At 41.1% G+C, this 18,669-nt stretch overlaps 1 protein-coding gene across 4 annotated transcripts in view; it reads right to left on the bottom strand.

Moving 5' to 3' along the window:
• The window catches only part of Kansl1 (KAT8 regulatory NSL complex subunit 1), a 169,328-nt gene that overhangs the window by 108,799 nt on the left and 41,860 nt on the right, over window positions 1–18,669 (bottom strand). For all 4 annotated transcript variants that reach the window (XM_004655096.3, XM_045158588.1, XM_045158587.1 and 1 more), the window contains one exon: window positions 3,422–4,790. In XM_004655096.3, coding sequence (XP_004655153.2) covers window positions 3,422–4,707 — 1,286 coding nt within the window. In that variant the 5' untranslated portion in view covers window positions 4,708–4,790. The remainder of the gene's footprint in view (window positions 1–3,421; window positions 4,791–18,669) is intronic.

Consider the following 18,669-nt stretch of genomic DNA (forward strand, 5'->3'; position numbering starts at 1 on the left):
TATTCCCTGTGCATGTGGCTTACATGGGTCCTGGAGAATCAAACCTGGATCCTTTTTGGCTTTGCAGGCAAACAAATAGCTTTCCAGCCCCTAACAGTTGGTTAAGTCACTAGATCAGTGACAAGTTTCTCCTTAGATATTTTGTTATCATTTTGGGGTTTGGGGTGGTTTGATTTTGCCCTTGCTTTGTGCCTTTTCTGTTCTGTCAATGCAAGGGACTAAATCCCAGGGTCTTGTGCATACTAGGCAAGTTTTCTACCACTGAACTGTATTTCCAGTCTTTATGATTTCATTGGGTTAAAACATCCACATTAAAAAACTCAGAAATGTCTTCAATGTATGTTAAATACAATAAGCATACAGATTCTAGATGCCTTGCCTTCTGTTGGATACAAAGTATATTCACACAATTTACAATGCTTCAAATGGAGTGTCTATTATACCTTTAAAAACAAAACATTGGCCTTAACTTCAATCCCAAGTACCCCCCTCAAAAAGTTTAATATTCATCAAGACATTTTAAAAGCAACAAATTACATAACAAAATTGATGGAAATGTCACAAATATTGGAAAGTTGATTTTAGCCACTTACTAATAAGAAAGGTAACTATCACAAAACCAACAAGCCTATGAAACATCTGTTTCAAATGTGGTTATAAAATTAATTTCTTATTCTTGGGTATCTGAAAGTAACACATGACAATGGAGGTAGGTGTCTATAAGGGAGAGATTTGCAAAAATAACCTGACTTTCCTCTAAATAGAACAGATACACAGTTTTACCATGTGGGTAGCATAAACAAACTTGATATACCAGGTAATTTACTAAGTAAAAACATAGCTAACTCTTTTAATCACCAAACTCTGAGAATGAGCCATTTTAATACCACTGAGGAAAAACTATTTTTCCAACATATCCATCCATACCTTCTCTACTAATACAGACTTTACATCTCCATCACATTAGAAAATGAAGAGCATCCAGCCCATTTCTCCAACTTCCTCATTCCTGCTCTCACTAATCTAACATATATATGTCTTGAAGTTTATTTCCTTAAGCACATGAATACAGGACTGGGGAGAAGAGCAGTGCGCCTCTGGCTCCACCACGCCAATCTGACATGTCATGTTAAAGAGATTATGTATTAAAAATTAACAGATTTTGAAAAGAAAAACAGTAAAAAATGTATTCCAAACATGTTAACTTTGGTGAAAGAAAATAAAATTGCTGGGCGTGGTGCCGTACACCTTTAATCCCAGCACTTAGAAGGGAGACAAAGGTAGGAGGATTGCCGTGAATCGAGACCACCCTGAGACTATGTAGTGAATTCCAGGTCAGCCTGGGCTAGAGTGAGACCCTACCTCAAAAAAAAAAAAAAAAAAAAAATCCAGCCAGGTATGGTGACACACACCTGTAATCTTAACACTCAGGAGGCTGAGGTAGGACGACTGAGTTAAAGACCAGTGATGAAACTGGTATCTACCTCAAAAAAAAGTGTCTTTTAGGAAGAGAACCAAGTAGGAAGTGGAATATATATATATGAAGGCAAAGTGGAAAATACTCTTTAGCATTTTCTAAGTACTCCTTCAATTATAACACTATTAATCGCACATTTGGTCTTAGTCACTTTTCCTGTTATTTAACTCCTAACATCAGTGAGATCTCCCCTGTGACTTAATGAGTCCATCAGCTGAATTGACGGCTAGCAGCCCTCAGGTAGCTTCAAGATGGGGACGAGTCACCAGACAGACCAAAGGTGAGGTTAGAGTAGACACTTTCAGTCCTACCTCCCAGCCTAGAGGAAGGACAAAGGGACATATGATTATCTCCAATGGCAAACAAGTAATTAACAAAGCCTATGACTCAAACTTCCCTAAAAAAATCAAAAGGATAGCATTAGAGTGTTTCTGGATAAATACATAGAGATTCCTGGAGGGTAACATGCCCAGAAAGAGCATCAACCTCTGTACTCCTTCCCCCATATCTCAACCATTGCATGTATTCATCTTTATTCTTTATTTTTTTTAATGTTTTTCGAGGTAGGGTCTCGCTCTAGCCTAGGCTGACGTGGAATTCACTACGGAGTCTCAGGGTGGCCTCGAACTCACGGCAATCCTCCTACCTCTGCCTCCAGAGTGCTGGGATTAAAGGCGTGCACCATCACGCCTGGCCATCTTTATTCTTTGTAATATTCTTTTTTTTTTAAATTCCGGAGAGTCTGGAAAGATGGCTCAGTGGTTAAAGACACATGTGTGCAAAGCCTGCCAGCCTGGGATTCAATTCCCAAGCCACCCATGTAACCCAGAGGCAAAAAGTGGCCTAAGGGTATAGCATTGGTTTCCAACATCAAGAGGCCGTGGCACACCCATACACATGCATGCATGTAAATATGTTTAAAAAAAAAAATGAAGCTGGGCGTGGTGGTGCACGTCTTTAATCCTAGCACTCTGGAGGCAGAGGCAGGAGAATCGCCATGAGTTCAAGGCTACTCTGAGACTCCATACTCCATAGTGAATTCCAGGTCAGCCTGAGCTACAGTAAGACTATACCTCAAAAAATAAAAAATAAAAAATAAATCTTTTTTCTAAAGGATAAAAGTTGGTAAACATTAGGATATTATTTCCATGAGTTCTACAAGTTGCTCAGGCAAATGAATCAAACCTGAGAACCAGATTGTAAGAATTCTGATTCACAATTAAGTCCGTCAGAAATATTAAAACAATCTGGGATTTGCAACTGGCATCTGACAGAGTGGAGGTGGGATGTGGGGCAATCTTGAGAACCAAGCTCTTGACCTTTGGGACCTGGCATTATTTTCAGGTAGGAAAAGTGTCAGAATTGTATTCAATTAAAGACAACCAGCTATTATCCACTAGAACTGCTTGCTTGCTCATGGGAAGTAATCTCCATCTTTTTGAGGTCAGCTGTCTTCTGTACTAACTGGTATAGTTAAGAACAGAGGGAAAACGTTTGCTTTCTCAACAGTAAGAAAACCTGAAGTGTTAAAACTGAAAATCAAGAATGCTCTCTGCTGAAAGTTCAATTGAAAACACTTAAAAAAAAAAAAAAACACTAAATTCCAACCAACTAAACCAACAAAACTTAGCCCTATTACTACAAATAACACAATCTTACGTTACACCATGAAAGTTTAAGAAAATGTCTTTTACTTTCAACTTAATAAGACTACAAAAGGAAATCAGTTACTTTTGTCTCTAACACAATACTATTTACAGCAGAAATACTTTCCATTTTTCCACCTCATGTATATACACTCACCTACTTAAAACTAAGAAAATGGAACCTAGCTACCCCAAAACAAGAATCACATTCTTCACTACAAAAGGATTCACTTAAGTCTTTTCCTTGCCTTAGTATTTCTCAAGAGTGACTTTAGGCATCACCATGGGTTCTACTCACAGGGGCACATGGCACTGCTCAGGATCAGCACGGGTCAGTTCTTCCTCTTCAATGTCGGACTCCCCTCCTGAACTACTGTCAGTGACATCTGAATCAAATGCTTGTTCACTGCATCTCAAGTTGGCTATGCCACTAGCAGTAAATCTCTCCAATTCTTCTGAAATGGAATCACTTTTCAAGAAGTTGCTAAGTCCTTCTGAAGTGGTGGTCTCACTGGCAGCTTTTCTCAAAGCAGCTTCAGCCTTACGAGTCAACATCAACTGGCTCCGGGAGCGCAAAGATTCCAAGTTTGGCAGTTTGCTTAAAGTCTTCTCCAAAAATCCACCCAGCTGATGCTGTAAATGCCTCTCCACTTGCTTGGCTTGCACAACCTGTAAGCGCTTCTGTAACCTGCGGGCACGGATCTCAATATCAGCCTGTCGCCTCAATAAAGCTGTTATCCTTGTGTCAGAATCTAAAGCACTGAAAAGAATGGAAGACAGGGGAGACGTTTTGGCCTCTAACTTGACACCCAAGTTAGAGCCAGAGTCTGTACCAGATGATAACCCACTGCTTCCTTGAAGTGCCTGCTGCTCCATGGAATTGACAGAAGACTTGTTTGCAGTGCTATTATTGCTATATAGAGTTGTATGTTCTACATCAAGGCTTCTATGTGGAAGAGTGCAATTGGTCATACCCCCCTTCAAGTCCCCAGAGTCAGAAAACCCCACTTCACCTCCCTGCACAGCAGATGAAGTGAGGGCCCGTTTTCCCCCATTGAGGGAATTGGAATTGTCATGATCAGAATGTGTTGAACTTTTAGTCAATTTCTTAGCCAACCCATTAACAGGTGGTTGTGGCAGACCTGTCTGACCACTTGTACTCATGGTTCTAAGATTCTCTAAAGAAAACTCCAAAACTGGCTGTCTCCCCAACAGCTCAGCTCGGAGTTCATAGGACTGAGATAACAGAGGATGAGATTTAAGGACTGTCTGCTTGCTGAAGACCCCTTGCAATTTCAAAGACTCCTTTGAAGGAACAGCGGTTACATCAGAGCAGAGATAAGATGCCACCAGTGGTTGCAGCTTCCCCAAGTCTTCCTTGGTAGAATTATTTCGGAAGTCTAGACTGGGATCCTCTGCAGCAATGGCTTTTCTTTTGGTTCCGTTGGCAGCAATAAGGATGTTGGCGTTGCCGTTATTTTCGGCACTGCCAGGGGACAAGGTGGAGGATGGGGGAGCCAGTTTGAACCGGATGTGGTGTGCTTCAGCTGCTGCGTCAGTGAGAGCGGGCGCCATCGCAGCCATTCAGCACAGAGAGACAGGAAGTCCAGTCTCTTCCAGTGCGGAGGCCAGCTCCACGGCCCCTTACTGCCTCCCTTGAGAACAGTCTGAAAGAGAGAAAAAAAAGAAGTTAAAAATAAAAGCACATGTGGGCTGGGGAGATGGCTCAGCTGTTACTTGTTTGCAAAACCTGGTGATCCAGGTTCAAAAATACAAGCTTATTCAAAACCAACACACGTTCTTATACAAGCACGACTTGAGGGTATTGTCCAAACTTAGCCTCACAAAAAAAATACAACTGTAAAGCCACTATGGAACCTCTATCTGGGAGGAGGAAGGGACTACAATCCTCACAAAACAAACAATTTTACCCTTCTTGTCACTTGTTAATCAGATTGAAAAATTGCAAAAAGCAGGAAGACCCATTCTGAAATAATCACAGATGGCTGCAATTACCTGCACTTAAAAGAACATCTCTTCAAGCTATTTAAAATTACCAAATTTTATTGAAGTAAATGAGCGACCAATTAAAAAAAAAAAAAGAAAAACTTTCCGTACTCATACACACAAAAAAATTATGTCAAATATGTCTGTGCATTTTTCTGACCAGGAACCCAATGACCCAGTTTTCATCAGGTTCCTACTTCTCTACATAGATTGCATGTACTACAAAGCTGGCTGCACCTTACTATACTATAAATTCAGTTCATTATTTTCTTTCAGATCAAAGTCTTCTACTGGCTCTTTCATTTCAGTCTAAGAATTTATTCAAGTCTTTTCTGTCCTCAAATTAATTACTCAACATATTTCTCCCTTACCCCCAAACTCCTCAGAAGTAGTTTTAGGACTGGAAAAATGACTTAGTCTTAGCAGTTAAGGTGCGTGCCTGTAAAGCCAAAAGACCCAGGTTCAGTTCCCCAGGACCCACGTAAGCCAAATTCACAAGATGGCACATGCACTCTCTCTCAATTAAATGAATGAACTAAAAAATAAAAAAATAAATAAGTAGGTTTTATTCCCAATCAGAAAGAAACAGAGACAAAAAAGAGAATAAGCACACCAGGGCCTCTAATGGCTGCAAATGAACTCCAGGTGCATATGCCATCTTGTGCATCTGGCTTTACACGATTACTGGAAAATCAAACCTGGGTCATTAGGCTTTGAGGCAAGAGCTTTAAGTACTGTGCTCTCTCTTCAGCCCTAAGAAGTGTATGTTTAAAACTGCTGACTCTAGCCCAGCATGGTGGCGCACACCTTTAATCCCAACACTGGGGAAGCAGAAGTAGGAGGACCGCCATGAGTTGGAAGCCACTCTGAGACTCCATAATGAATTCCAGGTCGGCCTGGGCTAGAATGAGAACCTGGGGGGGGGGGGGGGGGGCGCGACAGACTGCTGACTCTATACTCTTTAGTCATCCATAATCTACTTCCCCTTATCATTTTGGTAAAGGTAACAGTAATCACATAAGCAGTATGGTTCAGTATGCAGTCCCATTCTGACTTCCCCCCTAAGTATTAGATAGTGCTAACTTTCTTGAAATTTTCCTTTCCTGATATCCTTGGCACCATTATCCTGTTTTCTTTTTAACACATCGACCTATATATTTATTTGTTTATTTAAGAGAGAAAGTGGGCATGCCAAGTCATCTTGCCACTACAAATGAACTCGAGCTGAATGAACCACCTTTAGAGTTTGGATTTACAAGGGTACTTGTGAACTGATCCCGAAACTGCAGGTTTTTCATGCAAGCACTTTGACTGCTGTGCTGTCTCTCCAGCACCATGTCTTCTAGGTTTCTTCCTCCTGAAAGCCCACTAAGGTGTTAGTCCTTCTCAAGATCCCTTCCTTCTGCATTCTCAATGCCTAGGCCTACACCTTTAGAAAACCCTGTACTGTGCTGTGCTACACCCTTCTAATGCTAAGTCCCACTTTCTTTACCTAACATCAGCTTCATTTTCTTGGTTAATTACAAACACTTTTATTTCGTGATTAACCAAGTTGCACGACTGTCATTCACTTCTTCTTTATCCCCCTTAATTTATGTGGTCTGGAAGCAAAAGGAAAAAAAAAAAGCATATATAAAGAACTAAGGTTGGGCCAGGCATGGTGGTGCATACCTATAATCACAGCACCCAGAAGGCAGTCATAGGAGGATCACTGTGAGTTCAAGGCCACTGTGAGACTATATAGTGAATTCTAGGTCAGCCTGGGCTAGAGTAAAACCCTGTGGGGGGGGGGGCGGGGGTGGTACGGACACTAAGCCAAGCCAGGCATAGTAGTACACTCCTTTAATCCCAGCACTCAGGAGGCAGAGGTAGGAGGATCATTGTGAGTTTGAGGCAAGCCTGAAACTACATAGTGAATTCCAGGTCAGCCTGAACTAGACAGAGCAAGATCCTACCTCATAAAAAAAGAAATAGGGCTGGAGAGATGGCTTAGCGGTTAAGCGCTTGCCTGTGAAGCCTAAGGATCCCAGTTCGAGGCTCGATTCCCCAGGTCCCACGTTAGCCAGATGCACGTGAGGGCGCAAGTGTCTGGAGTTCATTTGCAGGGGCTGGAGGCCCTGGCATGCCCATTCTCTCTCTCTTCTCTCCCTATCTGCCTCTTTCTCTGTCACTATCAAATAAATAAAAATAAAACAAAAAAAATTAAAAAAAAAAAAAGAAATAAAGAAAGAACTAATCCAGGGCTGGAGAGATGGCTTAGTGGGGTTAAGTCGCTTGCCTGCAAAGCCAAAAGACCTCAGTTCGATTCCCCAGGACCCAACTAAACCAGATGCACAAGGTGGCACATGCACCTGGAGTTCATTTGCAGTGGCTAGAAGCCCCGGCGTGCCCTCTCTCTCCCTCTCTCTCTCCCTCTTTCTTTCAAATAAATAAATAAGAGTTTTCAAACAAAAATTACTATTTTGAATACTTTTAACTACTACCATAAGCTTGACCATTTCTAAAAACACAATCGTTTTACAGATTAAAAGTATTTCTGATATAAAAGTTTCAACATCTGAAAAGTATATATAGCCAAGTATATGACCAAACGTTAATAAAACACATGCAGGTAAAAACAAATGCCAGACAGATCATCAGTTTATAATATGAAAAGAATATAAACAGCTAATTGATTCAATTTTATTTTCCTTGGGAATGGGGAGTTGAAATAGGGTCTAGGTAGACCAGTCAGCTTCCAACCTGAACAAAATGTTCTGCTGCCACTTTCCCAGTGCGGGATTTTATAGTTATGCACCACCACTCTCCTGCCTTAACAACTTTTACAAATGAAAAGGGGGCCCAGATTAAGAAGTTTGAATTCACCTACCTATGCAATCTCACTATGTTGCCCAAACTGGCCTCAAATTACCATCCTCCTGCGTTTGCCTGCCAAATGCTGGGAGCATGGGTATGTACCACCATGCCTGGCTTGAAAACAAGAATCTTTAGATCAATACTAACCAAAAATGGCAAACTCTACAAGATTACACTAAATTGTTTAATAGTACGACAATTCACAAATTATTAATATGAAAATACTTAAATGGAGCCAAGCATGATGGCTCACTTCTATAACCCCAGCACCATGGTGGTGAAACAGAGGACAGCCACAAGTTCAAGGACAGCCTGTATTACAAAGTGAGGCCAACTCTCTCAACAAAGAAAAAACAACAAATTCATTAATTTTCAAAAGACAGAAGGGAAGCCAGATGTGAATCCCAAAGTCCCCAGAAGCTTGCAGGCCATCTTATCGGACAGCAAAGTGGAGATTCAATAGCCAGAGACAATGCCTCAAACAAGGTAAAAGAAGGAAACATATTGACATTCAAGGTCGTTTTCTGACCTCCACAAAAGCACTGTGGCATGGACACGGACAAGAATGGACACACAGCCCCTCTTTCTCGACTGATTTAAAATGCTTTAATAATAAGATTCAATATACCTCCAAAGGCATTCACAGGAAACCTTGTGCACAGGCTCAAGTGATCACATCTGGGTTCAATTCACATCTTGGCTCCACCTGCTGTTAATTACCTAACTATTTTGATTCCTCAATTCCCCTATCAGCCAAATAATAGGGCCTATCTTATTAAGCTGCTGTGATGATTACATAGAACATTTTTATTTATTTAAGATTTACCTGGCACAAATATCCATTAATATGTGTTTATTATGATCAGGAGACAAAAGTTTAATGTATAAGAAATATGTTGTAAGGAAAATATAAACAATTCTCTAAACATTGTACTGAGGACTCATACGCATAGCAAGCAAATGAGCGTGGCACCTAGTTTATACTGTTGGTTACTACTGTAGTAAAATCACCTAAACTTAGGTCTTGCCTGCAAAACGTAATAACCCAGGTTCAATTCCCCAGAAGATGCAGTAAGTGCACATGCACCTGGAATTTGTTTGCAGTGGCAGAAGACTCTGGCTTGCCCATTCTCTTAATCTGCCTCTTTGTCTCTCTCAAAAAAATAATTTTTTAAATAAAAACAATGGGCTGAAGAAGTGACAGAAGAGTGCTCAGCACTGAGGTATCTCAATCACACCTTCTATGGCTCAGGGTCCATTGTGGAACAGGTGGTGGAAAGAATGTAAGAGCAAAGGGTAGGACTCCTTACAACGTGCTCCTCCAGACACAAAAATGGCCTGGATATCTATGATATCCAGTGGCTGACACTACCTACACAAGACCATTGTAATAGGAAAAAAAGATCATGACATCAAAATAGAGACCGATTGAAACTCCACTCTCCATCATATCCTCTCCCCCTCTCAAAGGGGAAAGTGGAGGGAGGGCGGTAATTACCATGGGATATTGTATAGAAGTTGTCAATTAAAAAAATATTTAAAAAACATAATGGGCTGGAAAGATGGTTTAGTGGATAAGGTACTTGCCTTCAAAGCCAAAGGACCTCGGTTCAATTCCCCAGGACCCACCTAAGCCAGATGCACCAGGTGGTACATGTGTCTGGAGTTCATTCACAGCAGCTGGAGGCCCTGGAACGCCTATTCTCTTTCTCTCTCTGCCTCTTCCTCTTCCCCTCCCTTTCTCTTAAATAGGTAATTAAAAGAATAAAAACAAGGAGCCGAGCACGGTGGCACACACCTTTAATCCTAGCACTTGGAAGGCAGAGGTAGGAGGATCATTGTGAATTTGAGGCCACCCTGAGACTACACAGTGAATTCCAGGTCAGCCTGAGCTAGATTAAGACCTTACCCAGGAAAAAAACAAAAATAAAAATAAAAACAAAAACAAGGGGATGGCTTAGTGGTTAAGATGCTTGTGAAGGGCTGGAGATGGCTTAGCAGTTAAGCGCTTGCCTGTGGAGCCTAAGGACCCCAGTTCAAAGCTCAATTCCCCAGGACCCACATTAGTCAGATGCACAAGGGGGCGCAGCGTCTGGAGTTCGTTTGCAGTGGTTGGAGGCCCTGGAGCACCCATTCTTTATTATCTGCCTCTTTCTCTCTCTGTCTGTTGCTCTCAAATAAATAAACAAAATTAAACTATTTTTTAAAAAAAGATGCTTATGATAACAAAGGACCCAGGTTCAGTTTCCCAGGACCCATATAAAGTCCAGATACACAAAACAGCATGTTCATCTGGAGTTCCTGTGCAGTGGTTAGAAGCCCTGGCATACCATTTTATCTCCCTCCCTCCCCATCCATCTTTCAAATAAATAAATAAATAAAAACAAGGCTTATGAAACTTGTAAGCTCATTTCTTGTTTTAAGAAGTAATGTCTCAGCCGGGCGTGATGGCGCACGCCTTTAATCCCAGCACTCAGGAGGCAGAGGTAAGAGGATTGCTGTGAGTTCAAGGCCACGCTGAGCCTCCATAATGAATTCCAGGTCAGCCTGGACTAGAGTGAGACCCTACCTCCAAAAAGAAAAAAAAAAAAAAAAAAGTAGTAATGTCTCAGACTGGAGAGATGGCTTAGTGGTTAAGGCCTTTGCCTCCAAACCCAGAGGATCCAGGTTTGAGTCTCCAGGACCCACGTAAGCCAGATGCACAAGGGGGCGCATGCACCTGGAGTTCATTTGCAGTGGCTGGAGGGCCTGGTGCACCCACTCCCTCCCTCCCCTCCCACCTCTTTCTCTCTCTCAAATAAATAAATAAAATATATCTTAAAAAGAAATCTTTAAAAAAGAAAAAAGAAAAGAAATAATGTCTCAGGCTAGGGAGATAGCTCAACAGTTTTAATGGCACTTACTTGGAAACCTGCCAGCCCCAAGTTTGATTCCCCGTAAAACCACATAAAACCAGATGCACAAAGTAGAATATGTATCTGGAGTTCATTTGCAGCAGAAACAGGTCCTGAGCATTCATACACACTCATTTCTTCCCTCTCTCCCCTCTCATCAAATAAATAAAAACATTTTTAAAAAGTAATGTCTCTGCCATAAGTGTATTACTTGTATAATAAAAGGAAAAGCAAAAATAGAGTTTTTTAAAAGCTAAAAAATACAAGTAGAGCAACACCATAGTTCACTTAAATTTAGCATGCTGGTCAAAATGTTGATTTAAACAATGATTCCAATCCCATCTGACATCATAAACCCCAAAAAGTATCACTCAATAATTTGTTATTTATTTGGAGGCTGACCTGGAATTCACTATGTAGTATTAGGCTGGCCTTAAACTCATGGCACTCCTCCTACTTCTGCGTCCTGAGTGCTGGGATTAAAGACACACAACAGGCCAGCTCACTTATAATTTGCAGCAATTAAAGCCTGTCAAACTTAAGCAGTTTCATGAAAACAGCATATCAGTTTATGATTCATCACCTTTCTCAAGAGAATGCAAAGCATTAAAAGCTATAATTAACTAATTAATCCTCATAACCTGGGCAGTAAATTTAGAACTGGGATTATAATTTCCAATTTACTGATAAGGATAAATAGTCACATATTTAGAATAAAGACTTATAGACCAAGGTACCTAAATTTTAGTTGAGCTAGAATACAATGTAACCAAAAAGCTAGGCATGGTGGCGCATGCCTTTAATCCCAGCACTCAGGAGGCAGAGGTAGGAGGATCAGCGTGAGTTCAAGGCCAACTTGAGACTACAGAGTGAATTCCAGGTCAACCTGAGCTAGAGTAAGACCCTACACTGAAAAACCAAAATAAATAAATAAATAAACAAAGCTCTACTGTACCAGTTGTCACTAACAAAAACACTGTGCAGTGAGCTGGTAGAGACAAAAGAAGAAAGACATCAAAGCAAGGTCTTTAAACTACAGGAGGTACGTGAATTAACATTTTCTCTCAGTTCTAATGAAGCATTTTAATATTTATTTGAGAGAGAAAAATAGGTGTGTTGGGGGAAAATGGGCCCACCAGTGACTCCACCCACTGCAAACAAACTCCAGATGCGTGCACCCACTTGTGCATCTGGCTTATCTGGGTCCTGGGGAATTGAAACTGGGTCCTTGGGCTTTGCAGGCAAACACCATAACTGCAAAGCCACCTCTCCAGCCCTAAGGAAGCATCTTAGAAACAGGAAGAAAGAAATACATTTGACAAACACATTTGAAAAAACTTCCCCAAGGAGATTCACTTTTCACTTCATCATATGGATACTCTTATTTAACAAAGTAAGCATTTTTCTACCACATCTATTAATATCGTGCAGAATATTCTTCTGAGAGATAAAAGTTAACTACATTACCTCTAGGGTCCCTTTCAAAGCTATGATTCTATTATTCTGGATTGCAACACAGATTCAAGAACAAACTACTTCACACAAGTGGCACTCGGGAAGCAAAAGTTTGCCTGGAGGGCAGTTTCTCAACCACAGCATTATAGACATCCTTAGGCTGAGTAACTTTGTGTCATGGGACAGGGTTGGGGGAACAAAACAAGACAATACTATGCATGCAGGATGTCTGGCAGGACCCCTCTTTTCCACCCATTAAGTGACAGTGGCAAGTAACCTTCTGTAAATCATGACAAAAATGCCTCCAAGACATGTGTTACATGTGCAATCCCCCAAAACTGTCTGACAGAGACTCCAAAAAGAAAATCATACATCCCTAAAAACTACTGACTACAAATAAAGGTTACATACAGATGCACATACAAACTCATTCTTTCCAAAAAGCAAGTGACCTGGCTCTTCTGAATACTCATAACTCTATACCTACAAATGAAAGCATCCCTTTATTCATTGTGACAGACCTACTCAGTGTAATCCAGATGCACAAGAAACATCTACCTTGAATAAAAAGTTAAGCTGGGGCTGGACAGATGGCTCAGTGGTTAAAGGCAGTTGCCTGCAAAGCCTAATGCCCTGGGTTCAATTTCCCAATTACCCAGCACCCACATAAAGCCAAATGCAATGTGACAAACGCATCTGCAGTTCATTTGCAGCAACTAGACACCCTGGTGTGCCCATTCATTCTCATATTCTCTCAGTCACTCACATAAATAAATAATAAACCAACAAAAAGGAAGGAAGGAAACATTAACCTGAAAATACTCACAGAGAAGAGTTAAGGTTATCTGGCTAGCCAATACACCAAATATTAAAATTAATCACTTACTGAAAACAGAAACCAAAATCATATGAACAAAAAATATGCCCAAATGTGACTTCTTCTAACCTCTTTCTCACCATTACCTCATTACTCTGCACAAAGGAAAGAATGAAAGATGGGCTGGAGAAATGGTTCAGCAGTTAAAGATAATCGTTTACAAAGCCTGAAGACCAGGGATCAATTCCTCAGTACCCACATAAAGCCAAATGAACAAAGTGGGCATGCACCTGATGTTCATGCGCATTTGGTGTTTGCAGTGGCAAAGGGCTGGCATAGCTATACTTGCTTTGTCTTTTTGTTTCTGTCTCTCCCTCAAATAAATATTTTTTAAAAGAAAGAATGAGGGCTGTAGAGATAGCAGGCCCTTGCCTGAAAAGCCTAACTACTTGAGTTAAAGCCAGATGCACAAAGTGGCACATGCATCTGAAGCCAGGAAAAAGCTCTGGCACACCCATTCTCTCTGTAGCTGGTGTGATAGTTCACACCTTTAATGCCAGCACTCAGAAGGGAGGATCACTGTATTTTCAAGGCCACCTGAAACTACGTAGTGAATTCCAGGTCAGCCTGGGCTGGAACGAGAGCCTAAATCAAAAACCAAAAGAAGAAGAAAAGAGGCTGGAGAGATGATGCCTTATTAGTTAAGGCACTTGCCTGTGAAGCGTAAGGACTTTTATTGGACTCTCCAGGTCCCACATAAGCCAGCTACACAAGGTGACTGATCCAAGCATGCAAGGTCACCCATAAGCACAAGGTGGTACACGGATCTGGAATGTGACTGCAGTAACTGGAAGCCCTGGCACGCCAATTTTCTCTCTCATAACAACAACAAAAAAAAAAGATCCAGTCTGTTGGACTACCTCAAAAAAAAAAAAAAACAAAAAAGAGTAAGGACTAGATAACTAACAGTTAAGGTACGTGCCTGCAAGGCCAAAGGACCCAGGCTTGATTCCCCAGTCCCATGGAAAGCCAGATACACAAGGTACCACAAGCATCTGGATTTTATTTGCAGTGGCTAGAGGCCCTGGGATGCCCATTCTCTCTCCCTCCCCCCACTTAAAAATATTTTTTTTTAAATAGGTAAATAAAAGGAAACAAGAATGTAAGAAACAGGAGGAAGGTACATTAGGGGATTATACCTAACAAAAGCAAAATCTGGGCTGTAGAGATAGCTTGGTGGTTAAAGCGCTTGTCTGATAGGCCAAAGGAACCAATGTTCAATTCCCCAGAATCCATGTAAACCAGATGCACAAGGTGCATACATAAAACTAAAAAAAAAAAAAAAGGCAACTATGTGGTTAAAAAAAAAAAATCAGTAAGAACAAAAACTACTGCAATAATGCAATGAAAAACTCTACCTTAGTAAAACAGGTACTTTCCTCCAAAGCTTAAATCCAGAAATGTGAAGGGGCTAAAGTCTATGAGAGTCAAAGAGAAGATAAACACAACACAAAGGCAGGCTTGGTGGTACATACCTTTAGCTCCAACACACTGGAGGCAGAAGTAGAAAGGCTGCTGTAAGTTCCAGGCCACCCTGAGACTACATAGTGAATTCCAGGTCAGCCTGGGCTAGAGCTAGACTCCTGGGGGGGGGGGGAGGGGTAAGAGGAGCATGGAACTTATTAATTCTTTAGTATATAGCATCTCCAAAAATATCTCTGGCTACTCAGATTATCACTTTCTTCCTACTTAAACTGTATGTACTTAAAATCAGTAACATTCAATTCAAATCATCTCAATGGGAAGTGGGTATGGTGGCTAAAGCCTTTAATTCTATTAATCCCAGTTTTGGGGAAGGGAGAGGATCACTGAGTTTGGAGAATTGACAGCCTAAGGCTACAGAGTAAATTCTCCAGGTCAGCCTGGGCTACACTGAGACACTGCCCACCACCCACCCACACAAATACCTGAATATTCCAAGTGTTAATTTATTAACTCTTTCCAAGAAAAGCAAAATTCCTTGTATTAGACTGGAGGAGAAATGGCTCACTGGTTAAGGCACTTGCCCACAGAGCCTAAGGACCCAGGTTCGATTCCCCAGTACTCACATAAAGTCAGATGCTAGACTAGGTAACACACGTGTTTGGACTTCACTTGTACTAGCTGGAGGCCCTGGCACAACCATTCTCTCTATATATACCTGCCTTTTTCTCTCAAATAAAAAAATAAAATTTAAAAACAGCAATTATCCCGGAAGATATTTGCTGCTAAAAAGTTCCTTATATCATCCTTTTTGTTTCTATGCTTACTAATTTTATTTAGAACTTGATACAATCCTAAAGAGGCAGCAGACTGGGCTAGAACAGTCAAAAGGGGTTCCAAAAGAGATCTTCTAGACAGGTGTGGTGGCTCACACCTTTAATTCCACTCCGAGACTACAGCGAGACCCTACCTTAAAAACCAAAAAATAAAAATAAAAAACAAAAACTGCAGATATACTATGGAATATGCCCCATAGTATAACCACATGATACAAAGAAGGGAGAGAAAACATAAAACAAAAAAGTGATTCTGAGCCACCACCCCCCCACACCCAACACACAATTCCTCAACACTTTCCTATGACAAGTAAGCTTAACTGAAAATGTTTTGTACTTCTAAGAGTATTATAACTTAACTGAAAGTTAGGTTACTAAGATAGTTGTTGAGTAACATTAATTGACCACTTACTATGCCAGTCAGTACCTTAAGTGTTTTACACATTCCTTTATTTAATCTTCACGGTAACACTATAAATACTACTACCCTCACTTTATGAATGAGAAAGACTTGATGTTCAAAGAAGATAAGTAAATTTGCCCAAGGTCACACACTAGTATGTTCTGTATGCCTCTATATATGAGGCAAAATCTCTTAACTCTATCACTCTAGACAGCTTAAGGCTAGTTTCAATGTGAAATAGCCTTAAATGCTGATTTAAATTTTTGAATTTTAAGCCAGACATGGTGGCTCATGCCTATAAACCCAGCACTTGGGAGGCTGAAGAATCCCGACATGGGCCAACAGAAGTGAGTTCCAAGTCAGCCTGGACTAGACTGAAACCCAGCCTCAAGCCTCCACCCCCACAAAATTGATTATCTCCCATAAGTATATAATACAATGCATATAACTGAGCTGGGCATGGCTCAGTGGTTCAAGTTGCTTGCTTGCAAAGTCTGACAGCCTGGGTTACATTCCCCAATACCTACGTAAAGCCAGATGCACAAAGTAGCACATATATCACGAGTTCCTTTTAAGTGGCAAGAGGTGCTGAGCTGCCCATTCCCTCTCTAGCCTTTTCTGCTTGCAACATACAAAAATATTTAATGTGGCTTCCGGTCAAGATGGCGACCGCCTAGCTGCACTACAAACAACGAGGGAAAAAAAGATGCAGATCCTAAGAAGAGAGCTGCCCCAACATAGCTCAGAAGGGGCCCAACTGAAACTAAGGACAACTGGCGAAATAAGCAAGGGTGATGTTTTCCTGTGAACTGGATACCAGCACAAAGGGGAAGGAGATCAATGCAGAGAAAAATCAACTCCTACCAAATCAGAGAGCCAGAGCCTCAGAGGCCCCCAACACCTCAGCACTGAAGCAGACCAAAAATGAACCCAACATGGCTCAGGGAAATCTTGCGGAAGAGGGGGCGGAAAGAATGTCAGAGTTACATGTTGGGTCATGATTTTCAGAGACATTTATCATACTAATAACTGGGGGCTAACTCCACAATGCACGACCCATTTTCAATAATAAGGAGGGTCTAATGGGAGGGGGTAGATCACAGATGAGCCTAAATAATGGTACCAAACTGCCTGTATTTACTGAAAAGAAAACTAATAAGTTAAATTAAAAAAATATATATATATTTAATGTGTATACAGCATTCAAAACAGTGCACTAGGGCTGGAGGGCTGGCTTAGCAGTTAAGATGCCTGCCTACAAAGCCTAACGACCCAGGTTCAATTCTCCAGATCCCATGTAAGAGAGATGTACATGCTGACGCATGCATCAGGAGTTCCTTTGCAGTGGCTAGAAGCCCTGGGGCGCCCATTCTCTCTCCTCTGTCTCTAATAAATAAAATATAAAAGAGGACACCAGGTAACTGGGAATATTTTACTTGGTGAAGTGCTCTTCAAGGACCTGAGTTCAGATCCCTAGAATCCACAGAAAAGCACAAAGCCAGGTGCAGGAGTACATGCATGTAATTCCAGCACCAGGGAGGCAGAAGTAGGAGGATCACTCGTGTTTGCTGATGAGCTAGGCAAACTGGTAGCTCCAACTTCAGTGAGACTCTTCCTCAAAAAATAAGGTAAAGATGGGCGTGGTGTGCACGTCTTTAATCCCAGCACTAGGGAGGCAGAGGTAGGAGGATTGCTGTTGAGTCTGAGGCCACCCTAAGACTACATAGTGAATTCCAGGTCAGCCTGGGCTAGAGTGAGACCCTACCTCGAAAAATCAAAAATAAATAAATAATAAGGTAGAACGCTGGAGAGATGGTTCAGCAGTTAAGGCTCTTACCTGCAAAGCCTAACAAGCCTGGTTCAATTCCCCAGTGCCCACATAAAGCCAGAAGCACAGTGACACATGCATCTGGAGTTCATTTGCAGCGGTAGAAGGCCCTGGTGTGCTCATTCTCTCTGCCTCCCTTCCCTCCCTCTCTCTCTGCTTGCAAATAAATTAGTATGCTTTATAAAAATAAATAAGGTAGAGAGTGATTGAGGAAAACTGTTGACTTCTAGCCAATACAAACAAACATATAATATGACCCTACACACATCACCCATACCAACACACAAATGAAAAAAAAAAAAACTATACTAAGTGCCTACAAGAATAACAAGGATCAATAAAAAGAAGTAAATCTCTAAAGAACACATTAGGGGATCTGCACACAGGTAAAGTAGATGGGAGTCAGGAAAAATGACATAGAGAAACAGTACCATCTAAATTGATACCTGAAGGGTAGAATTCAGAGCACTGCCCACACAAGCTAATGCAAGCATCCCATACTCAAAATCCATTCCCTGTCCCATCATCACCCAAAAATAATTCCTGTCCCTCAATATTCCCTATATCAATGTATTGTGATACCAATCACTGTTTTACGTTTTAACATAACTACGTCATCTACTCATGCCAAAACAATAATCATTTATATGTCTTTCTAGGCCACAAGACACACTAATATTGTAGATATTGCAAATTAATTTCTCTAATGCCAAAGATAAGATATAAACTAGGTGTGAAGATACCATTATGCAATGTTTTGTCTGAAGAGGGTCAAAAACAGCTTCTAGGAAGAGAAAACATTCTGAGTGATTTTGAGGATGGACAGTTTACTGCACTTCATGCAGAAATGAAGTAAACCACATGCTAAAGGAGCTTATAAATAGCACACTGAAACCACACGGTGTGCATGTATCTACCCACACTACTGAACAGGCACTATGGACAAGTGGAGTTGATATCCAAAGGTC

The sequence above is a fragment of the Jaculus jaculus genome, chromosome 9 (assembly GCF_020740685.1).
Source record: "Jaculus jaculus isolate mJacJac1 chromosome 9, mJacJac1.mat.Y.cur, whole genome shotgun sequence".
Taxonomy (NCBI): Eukaryota; Metazoa; Chordata; class Mammalia; order Rodentia; family Dipodidae; genus Jaculus; species Jaculus jaculus.